We start from the raw sequence: 21436 nt of genomic DNA on the forward strand, positions 1-21436 counted from the left end.
CTTTGTGTCTCTCTGCCTTTCAGGGAAATAAAGCAAATTTTTTCAAGGGAAGTAAAGATAGTACTCTCACTCTCTTCTTTTGGCTTTTTGGCCTTTTCCAACAAGGGGCTTGCTGCCCTCTATGCCTCCAGGGCAGTGGCCTTGGGGCCACCTGCCTCATGCTTCCTGGCCTGCATGCTCCTCCACATGGCTGGCTCCTGGTACTTGGTATGAATTCAGACTTCTCTCTCCTTTTAGATAGGGCCCTCACTCTCCTATGCATCTTTCTCACTGAATAAAAGCTTAAAACGTAAAAAAAAGATAGTACTCTCCTCCTCACAAAGTAAACACAAGGTTTGTTTTTTTTTTTTTTCTATTTCACATACTTGGTTGCCTCACAAGTTTTTAAAGACTTTTTAGTTTGAATTATTTACTAAAAGTTTCTGAAACAGTTTAAACAGGTGTCATGTACCTGTGATTCAGCTTCTCCCAAAGACAAAATCTTACATAACTGCCATCCATGACCAAATCTAGCAAGCTGATGTTGGCGTAAGGTCAACCAGTATGATACAATCTCCAAAGCTCCTAACAGTGCAGTGAGAGCTAGAAGCCACCAGTGTGTTTGGGGGAAGGGGAACTAAGCAATAGGACTAGAAATTCATCAGAGGGCTCTGGATGGCAGGATCTGAATGCTGCACTTTGAAGGATGGCGCATGAAAGCCAATACACTCTGGCTGCACTGAGTAGGCACTCGGGCTGACTCACATCCATGTACAGCTAGTATTAACCCCTTTCTTTTCAGGCACTGAGCATATCGGGACAAGATTTCCTTCCTGGTTGATTGACAGCCTGTTGTTTTGCCAGATGGTTTGGGGGCATCCGAGGATGGAGGAGAGGTTGTTTTCTTCTCAGTCTGAGCCTCAAAGAGAACTCCTGGCTCTTATCTCCATTTTCCGACTCACTGTCTAGGGGCCCACCTGGGCTGGCTGATTTAATTAATGTCTATGTTATCTATCTGTTACTTTTGAAGCTGTTGTCATGTTGTTGATATTAAAGCCGCACAATGACACGCTGGAAGGCTGCCCCTGCTGGCAAACTCCCATCTGCTGACATCCTCAGCCACAGAACTTCTAAGAAGCAAGGCAAGAGATGCTTTGATTCCTGAGGCATCATTCAGGAATGGTCCTGAGAGAGTTGGCTACAGAGAAGTCTGAGTCTGGATAACTCCTACTTCACAGTTTTCTTTGTCACAGTCCTTTTGGACTCATGAAAGACGTGGTCAGAAGTCCATATATATTCCACAGGTCACAGGAAGTGTTATGAGCATGCATCTTTAGCACACAGCATCTGGTAGTCCTGTGGAACTCTGAATCCACCAGCCTCTTTCTATATGAAGTTATAAAATATTTAAAGCAGTAGATCTGGATGATAAGAAAGGGCATGGTGTATGCAATCACAGTTTAAGGATTTGCATGCCCAAAATTTTATCCAGTCAACTTTAGAGTAAATCATGAGGCACCAGGAGATTAGAGATAGTTGAGGAGAATCTTTGGATATTGAGTTGGGAAGAATCTCAATTTGAACTGAACTCTGACCCTTTATCATTTTTGTGGCCTTAGTCAACTCACTTTAAGTCAGCATCAGCACAAAATGTGAGTGCTATAATCATCTCCCTCAACATTATCACCACTACCACCACCAACAACAACATCATCATCTTTATCACCATCACAACCATAACCATCATCATTATCAACATAGCCATGACCACAACCATCATCACATCACCATCACTATCACAACCATAACGATCATCACCATCACAACCATAACCATCATCATTATCACCATCACAACCATAACCACCACCATCATCACCATAGCCATGACCACCATCATCACCATCACAACCATAACCATCATCATTATCATCATAGCCATGACCACCACCATCACACCACCATCATCATTATCACCATCACAACCATCATCACATCACCATCACCATCACAACCATAACCATCATCATCACCATAGCCATGACAACTACTGCCATCTCACCACCATCATCATTACCACCATTACAACCATCATCACATCACCATCACAACCATAACCATCATCATTATCACCATAACCATGACCACTACCATCCTCGCATTACCTTCACTATCACCATCACCATGCTCATCCTAATCTTCATCTAGAAGCCTACAGACACAGATTGAGTTGGATTCCTTTTCTTTAGGCTCCCCAAAATAATCTAAACTTCCCAATAATAGAATAAGTCACACTTTACAACCAGATTCCTCAAGGGCTTAGGCAATCCAGTCTTGTTTATCAGAGTATCTCCATTTCCTAGGAAGGCACTGGACACCTAGTACCTGCTCTGATATGTAGCTAAGTGAATGAATGACTATGTAGAAGAAGGAACTAACTCTCAATGAGTATTCTATGCCACTTTCTTTACAAACTCATTCATAACCTTCGAAGAGACTTTGAAATGTTCTATGCCCATTCCCTTTTCTTGACTGGAGTACTGAATACCCTGCAAACTGAAATAACTTGACCAAAGACACAAAGTTAATAAGTCGTCATGACAGTATTCAAACATGGGTTTGTCCAGTGATCTTTTCATACCAAGATGATTCCCTAAGGAACTAGAAAATTTATTTATTCAGAATATTCTTTACTCTGAATATTCTAAGCAATGAAACTTTTACTGTCTCCAAATGGAGTTGTAGGGGAGGGGCATTAAGTTGGAGAGTGGATGGCAGATGGCCCAACAGTGTCAAGAACATTAAATTACACAGCCTAAGGGCTGTGAAAATTTTCTAGTCAAATTCTAGCCACTTGAAATTAAGAAAATGCACATTTTTTTCCATTTGTAAAACTATCCGTTCATACAGGGCATGCTGAGAAGTCTGCTCAAGATGCTTTTATTTTCAGAAGGCTGCTTGCAAAATCTGAGTTCTTTGCAAAGAAAATGGCAAACATGCATTTAAGTATTTAAAACAAAGTATTTAAACCAGATTTTCCTCCAAAAAATACATAATGAGTAGGCTTCAGATTTCATCAGCTTCTGAGGAGCACAGAGGAGCATCTAAAACATTAAGGAAAGGGAGATGACCAACTCTCAAGGTCAGAATAAGGACATTCACATAAATTCTCAGTCCCAGGTGGATGCTCATCCAGAGGTGGCAACATCTGCCAACACAGCTGGGTTGTCTCTTAGATTCACAATATTTAAATTGACAGCAGTGACACCTGGAGGAGGTACCTGCCAGCATTCCCCTACTGTGGGGAACAGGAATGATGAAAATAAGATGGTGTCACTGTACAGATGAAATATCACACAAAATCAAGAGAGCTCAAGTCTGGGGCTCATGATGCCGGTGGTCACAAGGACAATGATGGCATGACTGCTGAGCATCCGTCATTCGCCAGACACCATGCTAGCAACGGCCTTGGGTGTTTACTGACTTAACATTTCATGAGTTTGTTATGAGCCCAATTTCAGTGATCCAGAAAGAGTTTCAGAAGTTAAATAACTTGCCGCATAATTGATAAGAAGGAAGACAGATGCAATTTAAACCAGCTTAATTACATTTGATCACCCTATGCAGCAACTCCACATCAGTCTCCAAGTGCCTCATCTCCATAATGACCGTGCTAGCAAGACAATACCATCCTGGGGAGGATTCCATACTGATGACCAAGCTCTTCAGACGAGAGGGAATGTGAGATTTCAGGAGAAGGCACTGAGATCTAGTCCCTTCTACACCCCTAAAAACTTCTTAGAGGGGCAGGGATTCTTTGGAAGACTATTTGTACCCTGACACCACTTACAGAGTTGGAGTTCTTAACACTGGCCTCAAGGGCACCACAGCGTGACCGAAGTGACCACCGCGTAGTCTGTGAACGTCTGAGGAGTCCCTGCTGCTATATCAAGCATATTGGTGTGCAAGCATTTTTCTGACAGAAGATCATTGCACTCCCCAGATTCTCAAGGGGTCTAAGACATTCTCCCACCAAAGGAAGGATCCAACTTTTAGGACTTTCATACCACAAACTGTCCCCTGTGCTCAGTCATCTTTTATGATCAATGCTCAGGGCAGCTCATTAGTTAATTAATTCATGTGTTTATCAATTTTTTTAAAAGATTTAATTTATTTATCTGAATGTCAGAGTTACACAGAGGAGAGGCAGAGAGAGAGGTCTTCCATCTGATGGTTCACTCCCCAATTGGCTACAATGGCCAGAGCTGTGCCAATCTGAAGCCAGGAGCAAGGAGCTTCCTCCAGGTCTCCCACATGAGTGCGGGGGCCCAAGAACTTGGGCCATCATCTACTGCTTTCCCAGGCCATAGAAGAGAGCTATATAGGAAGAGGAGCATCCTGGACTTGAACCGGCGCCCATATGGGATGCTGGCACTTCAGACCAGGGCGTTAACCTGCTGTGCCACAGCACTGGCCCCTAACAATTGCTTTTACATTATACTCTGGTCTACTCAATGGGAATTCAGAGCCCATTTGTAATATATATATATATATATATATATATATATATATATATATATTTATTTATTTAAAAGGGGAGGAGAGAGAGAAGGGGAGGAAGAGAAAGAGAGGGAGAAGGAGGGAGGGAGGGAGAGAGAGAATGAATGACTCTTCTGCCTGCTAGTTCATTCCCCCAATGGCTGCAACAGCCAGGAATTCCATTCAGGTTTTCCACATGCATGGCAGGTGCCCAAGCACTTGGGTCATCTTCTGTGGCTTTAGTAGGGAGCTGGATCTAAAGAATAGCAGTCAAGCTCTGAACCAGTGCTCTGATATGAGATGCTTGTGTCACAAGTACCACAATGCCAGTCCTTTTTTTTAGAGATTTATATATTTGTTTGAAAGGCAACGTGAAGAGAGAAAAAGAAGGAAAGAAGAGAGAGATCTTCCATCTCAGGGTTTACTCCCCCAAACAGATAAATTCATCTTTAAGGTGGTCCCCATCTAGTAGGGAGAAAAACATAAGTAGATGATTATAAAACAACACTCTATGATTTCAATAATGAATAATGAATCTAGATGATGAGAAGGAGCAACTGATCCACGCTGGGAAGGTGGAGAAGATCCTGAGCCATGTCTTAAAGAATAAACAGAGTTTGCCACAGGTGGAAGGAAAATCATTCCAGATAGAACAAAGCACCAAGCAAGATGCAGGAACCAGCCAGCGTGGATGAATGTGGGAGCTGTCGACAGCTTAATTCTCCCAGAACATCAGAAGGCCAAGAATGATGAAAGATGGTCTGATGAGCTTGCAGGACAGGTTAGGGAGGTTGTTAGATGACACCACTCTCTTCTCCAGGTCCAAGGGATTCTAGTAGAAGGTTGAAACAAAGATTGAGTTACTCTGGCTGCAGTATGGAAAGCAGGTTGAGAAAAATGTGTTCTGTTAACCCAGACATGAAATGACGCCAACCTGAGCAAAGGCTGTGGTCCTCTTTTTCACCAGCAAAAGTCTGGGGTCATGTTTTATTCTGTGTTTTTTTTTTTTTCTGCCACTTGTCCCCAGACCTACTAGAAATAGCAGATGCTCATATACTAATACGTTGAATGAATAAGCTAGTAGTAAGGAAGGGGAGGTGGAGTTAATGTTTGAGAAATATTTAGAGTGTTCGAGTGTTCAGTTGGCAGGCGCTGGAAATAAATTGGACATGGAAGGTGAGGAAGAAGGAAATTGAGGTAGCTTCTAATTTCATAAGCTTTGATTTTAGCCAGATCTGGGCTTAATGTCTGCTTTCCAAACACGAAGGACACTTTTTTGGGATGACAGAAATAGAAATGGAAGACAGTGGCGATGGCTTTATGTGGACTGAAGGAAAGACATCGGTAACCCCTGGTGAGTACAAGGGATCTCCAGAGTTCCTACATATTATAAAACACTGTGCATGATTTCAAATGCTTTACACCAAAATAAACATACATTAATTTCATTTTACATGAACATTTTGAAATACCCTCATATAAAATAGAGAAAGAGAGTGAGGGAAACAGAGAAGAGAGATGCATAAAATTTCAAAGGTTGAGAACAAGATAGGGTCAACAGAGTCAGCAAGAGGGGATGTGTTCTGTAGGAAGGCACATTTCGGAGGCTGAGAAGTGCATGAAACAAAAAGATAGAAAGAGGCCCAGAACCAAAGATTGAAGAGGGGAGGAAGAAGTGGTGATGAAGGAGGAGGGGTGGGCAGGTAGAGAGAAAAGACATATTCATGGAGAGGAACAGAGAAGAAAGAGCTGGAGGGAGAAAGACAGAGACAGAATCAGTACGGAGAGGGCAGGGGGAAGCATGGGAAGGCAGTGAGAGGGGGCAGGATGAAGCAGGTGTCAATGATGCCCTCTATCTGATTAAGTCAGGTATACACGTGTGTGGTGTTGGGAAGAAGATGAAGAGTCTCAGAGTGATGAGCAAAGCAAAGAGGAGAAGATACAGCAAAGCAAAAGCAAATGAAAGAGGCTCCCACTGGGAGGAGAAGGGGACTGATGCTCTGTTGCTGCCACGCCAGTGCTGGTTCAGGGCTAATCCTCCATAACCAGGTGTTCATCTGCTGACCCATTACAAGACCACACTGCCTCCAGGCAACCTGCTCAGCAAGAAGACAGGCACTTAGCAAGCCCAGAGCAGACAGTTCCTTCATTTGCAAAAGTCTAGTTCTTTCACTTTGCCCCCAAGCTGTCCCTAAAGGAATTGCAGGGAAGCCCCAGAGACTGCAGAATTGTGATGCCACATCAGGAAGATTTGCCCCTGGGACTGCTATATTCTGGGCAAGGTGATTATCAGTGCCAAGAACCCTGTTCTGGAAAGAACATCTTGGTAATTACTGATAACCCTCTGTAGAATGGACAGAAGAATCCAGACATAATAATAATAATAATGAACAAGCAATCAGACTATTCTTGGGTCTACTATTACTGCCTCTAATTGGGTACCAAAGTCTCCTGGGGTTGCCTAAATTAGACACTGTCCCCCAGTGAGGCCCAGCAGCCAAAGTTGCTCAACATTCTGATTTGAACATCTGATGGCCATTATAGAAGTGGGAACAAGTTGTTCTGTTGTATGTGTGTGTGTGTGTGTGTGTGTTTCCTTTTCTCTCCTCAAGATCTGTGAAGGCTGGACATGGAAAGTTCTTGACCAAAGAAGAGATTTAATGTGAAGCCCGGCTCTGAAAATTTTCCTAGCTGCTTGGCTTTGGGAAAATAACTTCGTCACTCGGAGCTCCACTTTTCCCATCTAAAATTATGGTTAATAGTTCCCACCTTGCATGGTATTTGTGAAAATCAGCGCTAATATATGCAAATTGTCTGGCACATAGTAGACATTCAATAAATGATAGCTATTAGTATTATAGCTATTATATATATTATTACAGAGGGCATCTTTGGCGGGGATGCAAAAGACTGGCAGCCTGACAAATAAGAAGCCAAAGCTACATTTCAAAAACTGCCACCCAAGTGTGCAGTATCCCTAATTAGAATTCTCATTAAGTCCTGATAATGAGAAATGTGTGAGCAGACACTTTTCAATCTCCCAGGAGAAAACAGGAAGTGGGAGGATTTAAAAAAAAGTGAAGGAAAGAAAAGTAACTTTCAATGCATCTCATTTTTGTCTTAATCTCAGTTAAGTGTTAAGAGAAATTGGATGAAATGTGCTCACCTTTTCACCTAATGGGGGTGTTTCATAATACTCTGTCCAAGGATAATTAGTGCCCGAGTGGATATATGAAGTCATGTTTAGAAGTTTGTGGAAAGTAAGTCCATCTGGCTCAGACAATCTTTAAATCCATGCATGATTTCTCAATATGCGCATTTTGCCTGAATGTTTTGAAGACCTCTTCATATACGCCAAAATCAATCAGTGGAGCCTCCGGAGAGTTGAGCGTGTGCTGACTAGAGGACAGATCATGGGGTGCACAAGAGGGCTTCGGGTGGGAGGTTCAGGTTTCAGTTTGTAACTGGTAGACTTGCTCTAGCGCACCCTTTCCTACAAAGCCTGCTGTATGACACGGGTGCAGACGAAAACTGTAAGGGACCATCCAAGGGTGACAAGCAAGATATGAAGGTCCATGAACTTCTGTGCTGTGCTGGCACCAAGCCTAAGGGTTCTCACCAGTGGAACTGCCCAGGGTTCAGTGTTAAAGAGTGGTGAGGAGCTGGACAGAGACAAGTCACCAGATAGAACCTTGGTGCCTTTCAGAAAACTTTGTGGTTCCAATGCTGCATTTCCCTTCTGTCTGCATAGATGCTCCCATAGCATTGAAGACTTTGTCACGATGGTAGGAGAGACGGCACCACCCCAAGCCCCAACTTCAAAATATTTTCTTTCTCTTTCTCTCGTTCATTCAAATATTTAGTGAATGCCTACTATGCTCTGGGCACATGGCAGGTACAGGGGATACAGTCCACAGTCCAAGATTTGCTCCCTCATGGAGCTTTCATTCCAGAGAGAAGAAAGAGACAGCAAGAGCCAGCATGAGCTGGTAAATTATACAACATGACAGCAAGAGCTAAGAGCTACAGAGACTGGTGGAGCAGGTGAAGACTCACGAGGAGGTTCGTGGAGGCATGCACAGGGCAGGAAAAGTTGTATTAAAAAGGATGTCAGGTTGTATTGAGAAAGGGTGGAGGAAAGAAGACTTGAAGGTGAGGGAGGGAGCCAGGAGCAAGATTCTGCACCAAGAGGGATTTCAGCCACAGCACTACTGACATTTGGTGCCAAAAGATTCTCTGTTGCTAGGGAAGAAGGGCCATCTTGAGCCTTGTTTATGTTTATCAGTATCTTTGGCTTATATTCATTAGATTTCATTGTCAACCTGCTCCCTAAGGTGTGACAGTAAAGAGCACATCCAGACAAAATCACTCAGTTGAGCCCCACTGCCAAAATGCTCAAGGTGAGCTCGGACTTGGAGCATTTGGGGACCCACAAGGGGGCCACTGGAGATACTGAAAAGGAGAGAATGCAGAGGTGAGAGAAAGCCCAAGAGATCATGGAGACCAGGTCACGGAAAGTGCTTTCAGCTTTTTTTAAAGACCTTGACTCTACTGTTAGTGCAATGGAAAGAGCTAAAAGAAAAGAGACAGGATCTGTCTTAAGAGAACCTGCTGTGTGCCAAGCATCGTCACAGAATAGCTTACCTGCATTGTGACTAGCCCCAGGTCACAAAGCTTCCCTATGACCAAGAAGGAAGTGGGCTGGTTACACCTCCCGTTCCCTACTCCCACTGTATTACTAAGTCAATAGTTGGGCTGCTGGGTGATGATCCCAGCTCTAGAATTTCTTCCAGAGTTCTGGGCGATAAGGGTGTATCTTCAAAAAAGAACATACAGTAGATGCTATGTGCAGCTGGTCATTTTGGGAAGGCATCCTAAGAAAAAAGGGAGAGGGTCTGGGAAGAGTGAAACAGGAAAGGAGAAAAGTCCATCTCAGGGGGCTTTATGATCTGATACCCACCATGGTTTCAACCTGCTGTGGACCCTCAGATGAGCCAGCACATAAATTGCTTAGAACTGTCCACTCAGGTGATGGAAATGGAGAATCTACATCGCCAGTCCCTATACCCCGGTGGTCAAGATTTAGCCTGCGAGGTGTTGATCCCTTCACACCTCCAGATTTGCACCTGCTCCCAACTGCTGGAGGTAGAAAGGCACTGGGGCAGAAAGTGAGAGTTCTACAGCACATCTATGCCAAGTGCTAGCTGGGCAGGTGCACAGTTGATTGCTAAGGCAATAGTTGGACTGAAAAAAAAAACCAGTTGTCCAAAGGGAGGTGAACTGCTATCCAGAGGTATCTGGCCCAGGAGGGGGAGTGAGGGGAGTGTTCACTGGAATATTTTCTGCAGTTTCTGAACCTGCGAGTACGGGGAGGTAAAAGCGTGGGGGCATCTTCACACACAAAGGCCATCATCTTTGATTCTTCCAGAGCCTCTTAGAGCCTTCCCATCTGCCATTTCATCTGTTCCTCACAGAAATCCTGCAGGAAGATGGGGCAGAGGTGAAGAGCCCTATTGTGCAGAGAAAGTACGATGCTTGGAGCCCCTGCACGATGAGATAAGAGGCACACAGAGTATTAGTGGCAGAGCCAAGTTCAAGTCTCTAGAAATAATTCTCAACAGTGCTGGGCCAACTGCTCACATCAGAATCCCTGGAGGGTTTCTTCAAATACAGATTCCTGAGCTCCCAGAGAGAACGAATCATGGCCTTGGAGTATGAGAAGTCCTGTTTTATACAAGGCACCAGGGTTTGCCTCTCCATCTGCAGCAGCTGCTCTTGACTTCAAAAAAAAAGGGCCAAGTGGGTTCTAGCCAACTGAGTCTGCCTCCAGGGCCCTGGATATAGATCTTTCTCAAACCCAAAGTGAATCATCCCCCAGAATCCTAGAATGGAAAAAAGTAAGTTTGTTGTTATTACATAAGCACCTGCTGGGTGCCGCCAGTCCCAGGGGAAGGCACCATGGATGGGAGAAGAATAAGACATCTATAAAGGCAGAGTTCCTAGCCAAGAGGATCAGAGTGGTCCTAAACAAAAATATTCACTAAATTCAGCCTCTATATCATATGGATGAGAAAAAAAGCAATGTCTAAGATCAAACAGCTGATTACAGAGCTGGGATTAATACCAAGAATATCCTGGTTCCTGTCCTGATGCTTGTAAGAATCTGTTCATCTACAAAACAGCAGGAAAGTCCCCTCTGTTACCTGTGCCCTCCACCCCATGCCATGAACCATAAATTCTCTTTGCCATGCCCCAGGGTCACCCACTCCTCTATCCCAAGCTTCAAATGAAGCTCTGGAGGGTTTTCTCTTATCTCCAAGCCACCTTCTGTCGCCCCTGAGGGTCTGGGTTGACTTGAACTCCATACAACTTCACAGACAGTGAATCCTTCAGAAGGAGGGTGGGCAGATGCAATGGGAGGCAGACAAGTGCCAGGGCAGTGGGCTGGCCATCCCATGGCTGAAATAAAACCACACGCGGATGTGGTGGTTGGAAGGGTGCACAGTAGAGACACAGAGGTGAAGCGAAGGAGGAAGGTGCAGGATAGACAGAAGGAGAGGAGAAGCTGCCCAGTCAACACCGAAGACATGCAGAGGGGGAGAGAGAGAGAGAAAGGGAGAGCTATGCAGAAGGGAAGACATGGCCTGTGTAACTGATTGGTTTCTCCACTCCACTGAAAGCCAAGGTCTGGAAAGTCAGGCCCGGTGCCTGATTTATTTCAGTGTGACAATGGTTAGCCCTGAAGCTGACCTAGAGCTGAACCTCAGTGTCTAATTGACACATAAATCAGTGAAGGCAAAGACATCTCAGCCTGCGGCAAACCTACAGAAGATGTATTATTATTATTATTATTATTATTATTATTATTACTCCTATTTTATACCCAAGACAATTTAGGTCAGAGAGGCTAAATCAGTGGCCCAGCGATACACAGTGCCAGGGTTTCAATGTCCCCTCTGAAGCTCATGTTGGAATTTTGTTGCCATTATTACAGTATTTAGTGGTGATTGGGTCCTTAGGTAGGAGCCATCACATACAGGTTAATGCCACTAGCTTGGGAGTGGGTTAGTTTTCACGGGAAAGTGGCCTCTCTCTGATGTTACCAGGCAGCACAGAAGCCCTCACCAGCTGACAGTGCCAACTCGGGAACATTCCAGTCTCTGGAATCATCATCCAGGTAGATTTCTGTGGTTTATAATAAATAGAGCCTGGGCCGGCACCGCGGCTCAATAGGCTAATCCTCCGCCTGTGGTGCCAGCACACTGGGTTCTAGTACCAGTCGGGGCACCGGATTCTGTCCCGGTTGCCCCTCTTCCAGTCCAGCTCTCTGCTGTGGCCAGGGAGTGCAGTGGAGGATGGCCCAAGTGCTTGGGCCCTGCACCCACATGGGAGACCAGGATAAGTGCCTGGCTCCTGGCTTTGGATCAGTGTGGTGTGCCGGCCGCAGCGCACCAGCCGTAGCGGCCATTGGAGGGTGAACCAACGGTATAGGAAGACCTTTCTGTCTCTCTCTCTCACTGTCCACTCTACCTGTCAAAAAAAATTAAAAATAAAATAAATAAATAAATAAAGCCTGGGCTCCTTTTTTTAAGATGTATTTGACAGGTAGAGATATAGATAGTGAGAGAGAGAGACAGAGAGAAAGGTCTTCTTTCCATTGGTTCACCCCCCAAATGGCCACTATGGCCAGTGATGCGCCGATCCAAAGCCAGGAGCCAGGTGCTTCTTCCTGGTCTCCCATGTGGGTGCAGGGGCCCAAGCACCTGGTCCATCCTCTGCTGCCTTCCCGGGCCACAGCAGAGAGCTGGATTGGAAGAGGAGCAACCGAGACTAGAACCCGGCGCCCATATAGGATGCTGGCGCTGCAGGCAGAGGATTAACCAAGTGAGCCACGGCGTCGGCCCCTCTGTGGTTTATAATTTACTCAGTCTGTGGTGTTCTATTATAGCAGCCAAAAAAGGCACTAAGACACATGAGCCAGAAAAACATGGGCTGAGATTTTTATCTTAAACTAGGCTGATCCCAATTGTCTCCCATTAGCCACATGTTTTTTGATGGGAAAATTCTCTAAACTTCCTGCATTTTTGAACGAAGGGAAACTCATCTTACTTAGCTGGTCCAGTTGGGCCAGGACCAATGTCAGCCAGAAGTCAGGGGAGGGAGCTCTCACCCTGGCTCTTGCTTCCATGCAACACTACCCCAGGTTTTGTGTGACATTAATTCTAACTCCCAGCATTTCAGAAACTCTTGCGAGGACATTCTACCCCCAACATAGAGCAAGCTGTAGTTCCTGGTGGGGAGGGGCCATTCTAGCCCTTTGCCTAGTGACTGACAGGTGTCTACCAATGGCAGCCCAGCTCCCCTGTGTGGACTGAGTGCAAAAAGCAGAGTGACCCACCTGAGAGTACTCTGCCCCTGTGAGGCGCCACCTGACCGTGCACCCTTTTTATCTAACTTCACTGACCCTCACCATTTCCCCCCAGAAGCTGTTGCGTCCTTGCTCATGAATCTTCTCTAGGGATCTGTTTCTGGGGGTAGCCACAAGACAGAAGGGAGAAGCAAAGCTATTCTACGAGCCTGGGCTCACTGGGTGGGAATTAGTGATCATCAAGAGCTTTATGCTTTGACTCAAAGTCTTCCATGATTAGGCGTATGGAACCCATCATCTCACGTGCTCAAATAACACTGCAATGCTGACATGACTGTGCGTGCTCTAGAGATGAGCAAGGCTAGGCTCTAAGAAGGCAGTTGGTTTCCCAAGGTCATATCACTAGAAATGTTTAAGGAGGAGTCGAATTTTCTGATACCAAGAACTCCCTACCCACGGTGTTTCTCTTTATGAAGACTGCGTATCCACTCTTCAGTGTCCACCTTCCAATTTTCTGGAGGAGAAGGAGGAGGAAAGAGAGTGGCAGCAGATGGGGTCCTTGTATCCTCAATACTGACTGCAATGGCTAGCACACTGCAGATGCGCTGTGTTTGTTGAATGAATAACTAGATGAGGTTCTTTGGGAGAACCAAGCACTCAGAAGTGTTCTCTAAATTTTATCCAGAATTCTGTTAACTTAGTGTGATAAGGCATCAAAACCCTTGAGGCAAACCCCCATAGCAAATAATGAAACCTGGGATAAAAGTTTTTAAATCTCCATGGGGTTGATTTTTGGTACACTGGATCTGAGGTCTCAGTAGACCCTCTATCTTGAAGAATTCCTGTACTTTCAGCTCATCTGTGTTTGATATGTGGACAGTCAAGAACAAAAAACAAAACCACAGCTCAAAGGTAGCTTCAAATTACCAGAAAACAAGGCACCTGTCTATCACACATAGACTCTTTAGAGTCTTCCTATTTTATACCTTTTAAGATGAAGACAATGAAGTGTTCTTTTGGAAGCTGAGATTTTCTAAATTGAGGTGCCCTTTTATAATGGTTTTAAAAAGAGGCATTATAAGATTTAGATCTAACTGAAACCTCTGAACTCACAAAGAGGAAAAATTCGAGAGGATGTGACAAAATTATTTCTAGCAACCATGACATTTCTTGATGTGAAATGCTTTCTTTGAACTGTACAACACAGCACGAGTTAGGATTTGGAATCTGACAAGAAAATAAGTGAGATGCCAACCTGACGATGAAGACATTCTTCTCCTACAAAGGTTTTACCACAATAATTGAATCCGGATAGCACCAGCAAGGCGGAGAGGCTGAGGTGGGTGATGGAAATGGCGGAACCAGACAAGCTCAGGCTTAGATGGCTAGATAGCTTCTGTACTTGCTCTGTGACTGAGTGCATCATTATTAATCCATTGCCCTACCTAGGAAACCAAGCTACTAACCATTCCCGGGCTGCTGGAAGAATTAAATACCAGATATGTACAGTTCTTAGCACAGAGCAGAGGTTTAATCATGATGATGAAGGAGGAGGCAGAGGAGGAAGAAGCAGCGAATAACACTTACAGTGGTTTTTTTTTTTTAATATGCCAAATACTGTTTTATATTTGTTAGGGAAATTCTAGCTACTTGAACAGATAAACCCTCAAACTCTCAGAGCTTAACACAACAGAAGGTGATTTCTCACTCAGGAGGAGCTCAGTGGGGAGTGGGAATGGTGGCGAGGAACTCACTGCTCCATAGCATCAGTCAAGGACTATGGCAACCGGGCTCTGTTGTCTTCAACACATGACATCCAAGGCTGACCAGGGGATTGACATCTGTCCACCAGACTGGGGAGAGCTGGGGGAATGCTGCTGGATTTTTTTTTTTTTTGAGGGCTGTTCTGAAAGTTTCCTATATTACGTCCATTCACTAGATTCCCACCCAAGTACAAGGAGAGAAGGGCTGGGAGGCATAGCTCCTCATAGGGCAGCCACAACTCCACGGTGCATCTTTATTAGCTGATCAGCTCTGGTTACCAACCACGTGTGCCACAGGAAAGGCCTCATATGATAAACCTGGGAGTGCATGCTGGTTTTATCCCTATGATTGAACACAGAGAGCCTGGGACACATAATTAGCGGCTGTAACATTTGCTCTTCAGGTTGGTTAGCTGGCTACCACTCTGAAAGCAACAATTATGTTCTGATACTCACTACTCACAAAAGACCCAAAGTTCACACTTTTGTAAGGGAAAGCCCTAAATACCATCCATGGCAGATACCCGTATATAATCCTTTCTCCTCAGGTAGCCTGCTTTTAATCAATAAAATATAACAATGTAGAGGGGATGTCACTTAAGTTTCAAAAAATTATTATGTCTGCTTAACCAGTAGACCCTCCTGCTGAAGACACACACACACACACACACACACAGAGCGAGAGCGAGAGAGAGAGAAAGAGGGAGGGAAATTGATCTTCCATCTGCTGGCTCAGTTTCCAAATCACCACAACAACTGGGGCTGGGACAGACTGAAGTGCAAAGCCAAGAACTCCATCCAGGTCTCCCCTGTGGATGGCAAGAACCCAAATAATTGACTTGTCATCTGCTGCTTCACAGGCACATTAGCAGGGAGCTGGATCAGAAGCCGAGGAGCCAGGACTTGAACCCGCACTCTGATGTTGGATACTGGTGTACCACACAGGCGCTTTACTATCTGCATCACAATGCCAGCACTTCCGGTTGCCTTTGATGAAGCAAGCTGCCATATTGCAGAGGCTCTGATGGCAAGAAATTGCAATCAGCTTCGGGGCAGGCTAGGAACCAAAGCCTTCAGTGCCACATTCCTTGCAGAACTGAACTCTGCCTGAGTGAGCTTGGAAAACCGATCTCTTCAGATGAAGCTGCAGCACCGGCTGACAGTCTGATTGCAGCCTCATGGGAGACACTGGAGCCTAGGCTGTGGCTATGCCACACTCAGACACCTGGCCCTGGAAACTGTGAGATTTAAAAAGTGTGTGGTTTCCCTTAAGCTGCTAAATTTGGGGGGGGGGATAATTATTATGCAGAAACACAAGGGACTTTAAAAGGTTTGTGGAAAATGGAATTGAATGTTTCTTTTGGTGCAAAAATTTTTTGAAACGCATGCATAATTTTTACCTAACATGCATTTTCCATGAACTTTTTGAAGATCCTTCCTAGATAACTCATATATCGTCTAAAGCCAGGATTTCCCAATCTTTTTCAGTACCATGGACTCATGAATTATGATTTTATCCCCTCTATGTCTCTAGATCTGGAAGATTTATTCTACACAGCAAACCACATTCATTAAGCAAGAACCAGTTTCCTTTCTCATTTGGAAAACAATCTAACAAAATTATATCTAATAGGGTCTACAGTAAAATATCATCTGTGGCAAGCTCATTGCAATACCAGCAACCAAAGAATTAGAACAAAGCACTAGACCAAGCTCAGTTTAGTTTTACTCAAAGCAAAGAGGCTTGCTAATTCTTTTAAGCCCCTTTGCAGGGTTTGAGCTGTATGATGACTACAGAATAAAGTTTTAAAATATTGAAAGGAAGGTAAGGCATTTGCCTTAAATGCTAAGATAGGAGTTAGGACGCCTTTGTCCTACCTGGGTTTGATTTTCCAGCTCTAGCTCCTGCTCTCAGCTTTCTAATGATGTCCACGTTTAGGGGTGAAGGCTTACGTCATTGGGTTCTCACTGTGTATGTGGGAGACCTGGATTGAGTTCCAGGCTTCTGCCTTTGATCCAGTCCAGCCCTTGTATAGTGGACATTTGAGGAATGAACCAGCAGAGGGGAGCTCTTCCTCTCTCTGCCTTTCAAATAAATCAATAAACATTTGAAAAATAATGAATATTGAAAATAAAATTCTCTAGAGACTGTGCTTAGAGCTCTATGTAGATTGTTTTATTCCATTCTCTCTTTGATAGGTGGCACTATTATGCCCACTGTTGATCAGAAATAAACCCTCTGGCTCCCTGGTTAACTAAAAGCCTACACTTGGGGCTGATGCGGTGCCGCAGCAGCTTGATCACAAGCATCCCAGACATAGTGCCCATTTGAATCCCAGCCGCTGCGCTTCTGATAAAGCTCCCTGCTAGTGTGCCCAGGAGAGCAGTGGGTGACGACGGCCCCAGTGCTTGGGCCCCTGGCACTCATATGGGGAAATCTGGATGGAGTCCCTGGCTCCTGGCTTTGGCCTGGCCCAGCCCCAGCCATCGTGTTCATTTAGGGAGTGAACACATGGATGGAAGATCTCTCTCTCTCTGTCTCTCTCTCTCTCTTTCTCCCTCCCTCCCTCCTAGACGGATGACCTTGGCAGGGCATACAAAGTGGAGGCCACTGAGTGTCCTGTCTGCTTGTGCCTGTCTGCCTTTCTCCCCACCTCACAGCCACTCCAGCATCCCAGAGACCCAGTCTGCTCTGCCAGTGATTGTGATGGACAGAAACACCAGCAGAGGCAGAGCCAGCCCCGTCCAGTGCCTCCACCACAGCCGCAGCTGGCAGGAGAGGGCACGGAGCAGTGCACACGGCCCGAGGCAGAGGCACATGCCTTCCCTGGCTCTGAGCTGCACCTCCTGGCAATGACTTTGGTCCACGGCACAGTTCCCAGATTTCTGCTACAAAGGAGGCAGGCGTGGATATGGATCACAGAAGAATGAAATAGATCATGGGACAGGAATGACTTTAGAACCAGACAAATCTGGGTTTGAACTCCAAATCTCCTAGTGACTAGATGTATGATCTTGGATGAGTCATCTCACTTCTCTGAGTATCATTTTCCCCATCTTGAAAATGGGTATAGTGCCTCTTACTCAGATCACTTTCAAAAGAAGAAAATGAGGCAATGCATGTATAGTGCCTAACCCAGTGCTTGACACATAACATGAGATACTTCAAAAAGTTCATGGAGGGACCAGGTGTTTAGCCTATTGTTTACAATACTCACACTGCACGTGGAAGTACCTGAGTTCAATGCCTGGCTCTGGCTCCAGCTCCTGATTTAAGTGACCTACTCACATAGACCCTGGGAGGAAGCAGGTGGAAGATCAAGTAATTTAGCTACTGCCACCCATGTGGGAGACCATGACTGAGTTCCTGGTCCTGGCTTTGGCCCCAGTCTAGCCCTGGCCATTACTGGCATTTGGGGAATGAGCTAGCAAATGGATGGGAGATTCTCTCTCTCTCTCTCTCTCTCTCTCTCTCTCTCTGTATGTGTGTGTGTGTGTGTGTAAGTGTGTGTGTATCCTCCTGTGCCTCTATCTCCCTCCCTCTCAAATAAACAAAGAAAATAATTGAAAACTGCATGGGCAAATGGAATTAAAAGAGAGCTTGTTTTGGCATAAAACATTTTTAAATCCATGCATGATTTTTTTTCATAGTACACATTTCCCCTGAGTGTTTTGAAGCCCCGGTGTGAGAGCCCAATCGTGGGTAACAGAGGCTGCTTACTGTGATTAGTGTTACGATCATTATCGTTCCAGGCTGAGACCGGATCTATGAGGAAGACCTTTCAGTCTCACATGATTCATGTTTCTTATAAAACTGATAAAAACACACACACACAGAATTTCTGGTTCAGCAGGGTCCTCGTCATCGAGTTCTAATCACTGGGCTGAGGAGAGCTTAGGTTGAATGAAGGACACATTGTCAGCTGTCTCCCACAGACCTCGAAGTAAATAGATGCCCCAGGAGAGCTTTCTGAACCTCTGGCATCCATGTGTCTTCCTCCCTGCAAGTGGGTAAAGAGCTGGGGACACCCCTTGCAATATACTCGGATGCTGACCTTATTCCAAGCAGCAGTGAGGACATTAATATGACTGCTCTCAGAAATGACACAGCGTGGTGTACGGTCAACAGCTTGAGGCTGAATTGGAAAGAGCTAGGTTTCAGTCTGCTCCGCCCCTTATTTGCTGTGTTACTTTGTGCAAACTCAACCCTGTGAGCCTTGGTTCCTTCTGTGAGAGGGGGAGGATAAAAATGGGCAATCAAAAATGGTAACTATGATAACAAAAAGCTGACACATGAGCGTTTACTGGTGTCAAGCACAGAGCTAATGTCTTTTTATCTATGGTCACTCCTCACAACAGCCAATAATAGATCTATTCTTCTTTGCCCATTTTCAAAGGTGAGAAGTTGAGGCAAGGAGAGACGAGCAACAGCAGGTCCTGTGCCACCTGGGATCCACAGATCCTGAAGGGCACCCATGGTTAGAACCCAGCAAATTTCTGAATTTAGGTGAGAAAAAAATAACATCTTTATTTTACAAGACTCTAATTGAAATTTAATATGTTCCTCAATTATAAATGTAGGCCACAAAACACAGTGATATTAGCACACGCCTGGGACTTTGTCACCAGTCGAATCACAGATTTTTTTCACATCAAATTGCAACTGCAGCAGGTGGCTCAAAAAATTGCCTGTGCTCACCAGCGCTTAGAAAATGGTCATTAGATCTTGTAAGGTAATGCATTAGTTTGAAAGCATATATATTACCATGTTCACAAATGTGGGCTTTAAAAATAGCTCATGACTACAGGGGTACTTCAAAAAGTTCATGGGGAATAGAAATCAAAATTAAGTTTACTTTGATACAAAAATTCGAAATCTTTATACAAGGAGTCTTCAATAAGTTCATGGAATAGTATATTCTGAGAAGACTACGCATAGATTTCAGGATGAGTTCCTTTTGTAATTCTGTATATTTTGTTTTATGTACTGAAAATCAGTATTCTGAGGAGAGAATCCTTAGGCTTCACAGACTACTAAAGATGTCTATGGTGGCCGGTGCTGCGGCTCAATGGGCTAATCCTCCACCTGAGGCACTGGCACACTGGGTTCTAGTCCCGGTTGGGGCGCCGGATTCTGTCCCGGTTGCCCCTCTCCAGTCCAGCTCTCTGCTGTTGCCTGGGAGGGCAGTGGAGGATGGCCCAAGTTGTTGGGTCTTGCACCCACATGGGAGACCAGGAGAAGCACCTGGCTCCTGGCTTTGGATCAGCGCGGTGCACTGACTGCAGTGTGCTGGCTGCAGCGGCCATTGGAGGGTGAACCAATGGTAAAGGAAGACCTTTCTCTCTGTCTCTCTCTCTCTCACTGTCCACTCTGCCTGTCAAAAAAAAAAAAAAAAGAAAGAAAGAAAGAAAGAAAGAAAGAAAGAAAGAAAGAAAGAAAGAAAGAAAGAAAGAAAGAAAAGAAAAAGATTCTATGGCACAAAAAAGTTAAGTGCCTCCATACTAGTCCACTGCTGCTAGTTCAGAAATCCTTCAGGACAAAGCCAAGTACCTAGCAAGTACAAGTAGCCCAAACATAGAAGCTGCCCACTCAATTACCCAGTGAAATCCTAGCCTTTCAGGAACAAGCCTTTGGAAGTGTAAGGGACTCAGTCCTCTTGACCGTATCAGCTGCCCTGGTGAGGAGCTAGGGACCTCTCAATCAAGTGAGAGTAAGGCTGAAGACTACCAACTGCAGCCGCCTCCTCCTGGGGAGGGAGATGTGAGCCCCAGAGAAGGCAAGCTGCAGGGCAGAAGGCACAAGGCAACAAAGTGCTGACATCAATACCACCAACCAGGTCTTCTGGAGTTCATCTTCTGCTTGCTAAAGGAGATGGCCTTTCAACACTGGATGTGAAGCCAGCGGGTGAAGGCCCCTTCTCTGGAAGCACACACCTTCGTTCTGTTTTGTTCTGCAGTTCAAGGTCCTCAGGATGAGCCCGCAGATGTAGGGCGATCAGGCAACGTGGCTTCATGCAACGCTTCTCAGGGTAGGGTCCAGGAGCCTCTGCATTGCAATGATAGGGAGTGTGTTACCAACACTGGATCCTGTGCCCGGTTCAGGTCTACCTCATCTGAATCTCTACAGGGGGAGCTTGGAAGTCAGCATGGCTACCAACCTTCCCCACAGGGTCATCCGACTGAGCACTACTGGTGCAGTAGTTGAAGGGTGAACCCCAGTTCAAGCCCCAGTTCTACTACTGACTTAGTTGAACTGCTTTGTACAAATTACTCAAATGTAAGACAGATCCCTAAGGAGCATTTCCAAAGTGTGATTGTACCCACCTTTCACAGCCATGGGGGCCAGATGTGGCAATGCATACAAAGCCTTTCACAGTGTTAGACTCTGCAAGCATTTTCGGTGATTGTTGCTGTTTGTGAGTTGTGATTAACTGGGTGTCTTCACTGGGAGCATTGTTTTTTCTCTCCCCGCAAAGGCATGGCTATCTATCCCTCAACTGCACCCATGGAGCTATGATGTATATAGGTCAGTGGCCCCACTCCCAGTCAGCTCCTAGTCCTGGAGGAGCACACACCCCCACCCTGTGTGCCTTTCAGACATCTCTGACAACCAGAACTGTACCCTCAAGAGAGTTCATGGGATCTTCTCTGGGTGATACCAAGTGACCCTGTAGCCAGTGGAGGGTCTCTAAGTCCCAGAGCAATGACGCTGGCTCAGGCTGCACACTGTGGTTCACTTCCCCTTTGGTTGACATTGAAAGTATCTCCAAGCAACCACAAAATAGAAA

General features: G+C 45.2%; 1 protein-coding gene across 1 annotated transcript in view; it reads right to left on the reverse strand.

The window, feature by feature from the left end:
• SHISA9 (shisa family member 9) overlaps positions 1-21436 on the reverse strand; it is a 346359-nt gene that overhangs the window by 3675 nt on the left and 321248 nt on the right. Inside the window, exon 4 of the mRNA XM_051847822.3 lies at positions 20583-20694. Within this exon, the coding sequence (XP_051703782.3) occupies positions 20583-20694 (112 nt within the window). The remainder of the gene's footprint in view (positions 1-20582; positions 20695-21436) is intronic.

Source organism: Oryctolagus cuniculus, chromosome 19 (assembly GCF_051225735.1).
Source record: "Oryctolagus cuniculus isolate XC-2025 breed Fujian yellow rabbit chromosome 19, ASM5122573v1, whole genome shotgun sequence".
Classification (NCBI taxonomy): Eukaryota; Metazoa; Chordata; class Mammalia; order Lagomorpha; family Leporidae; genus Oryctolagus; species Oryctolagus cuniculus.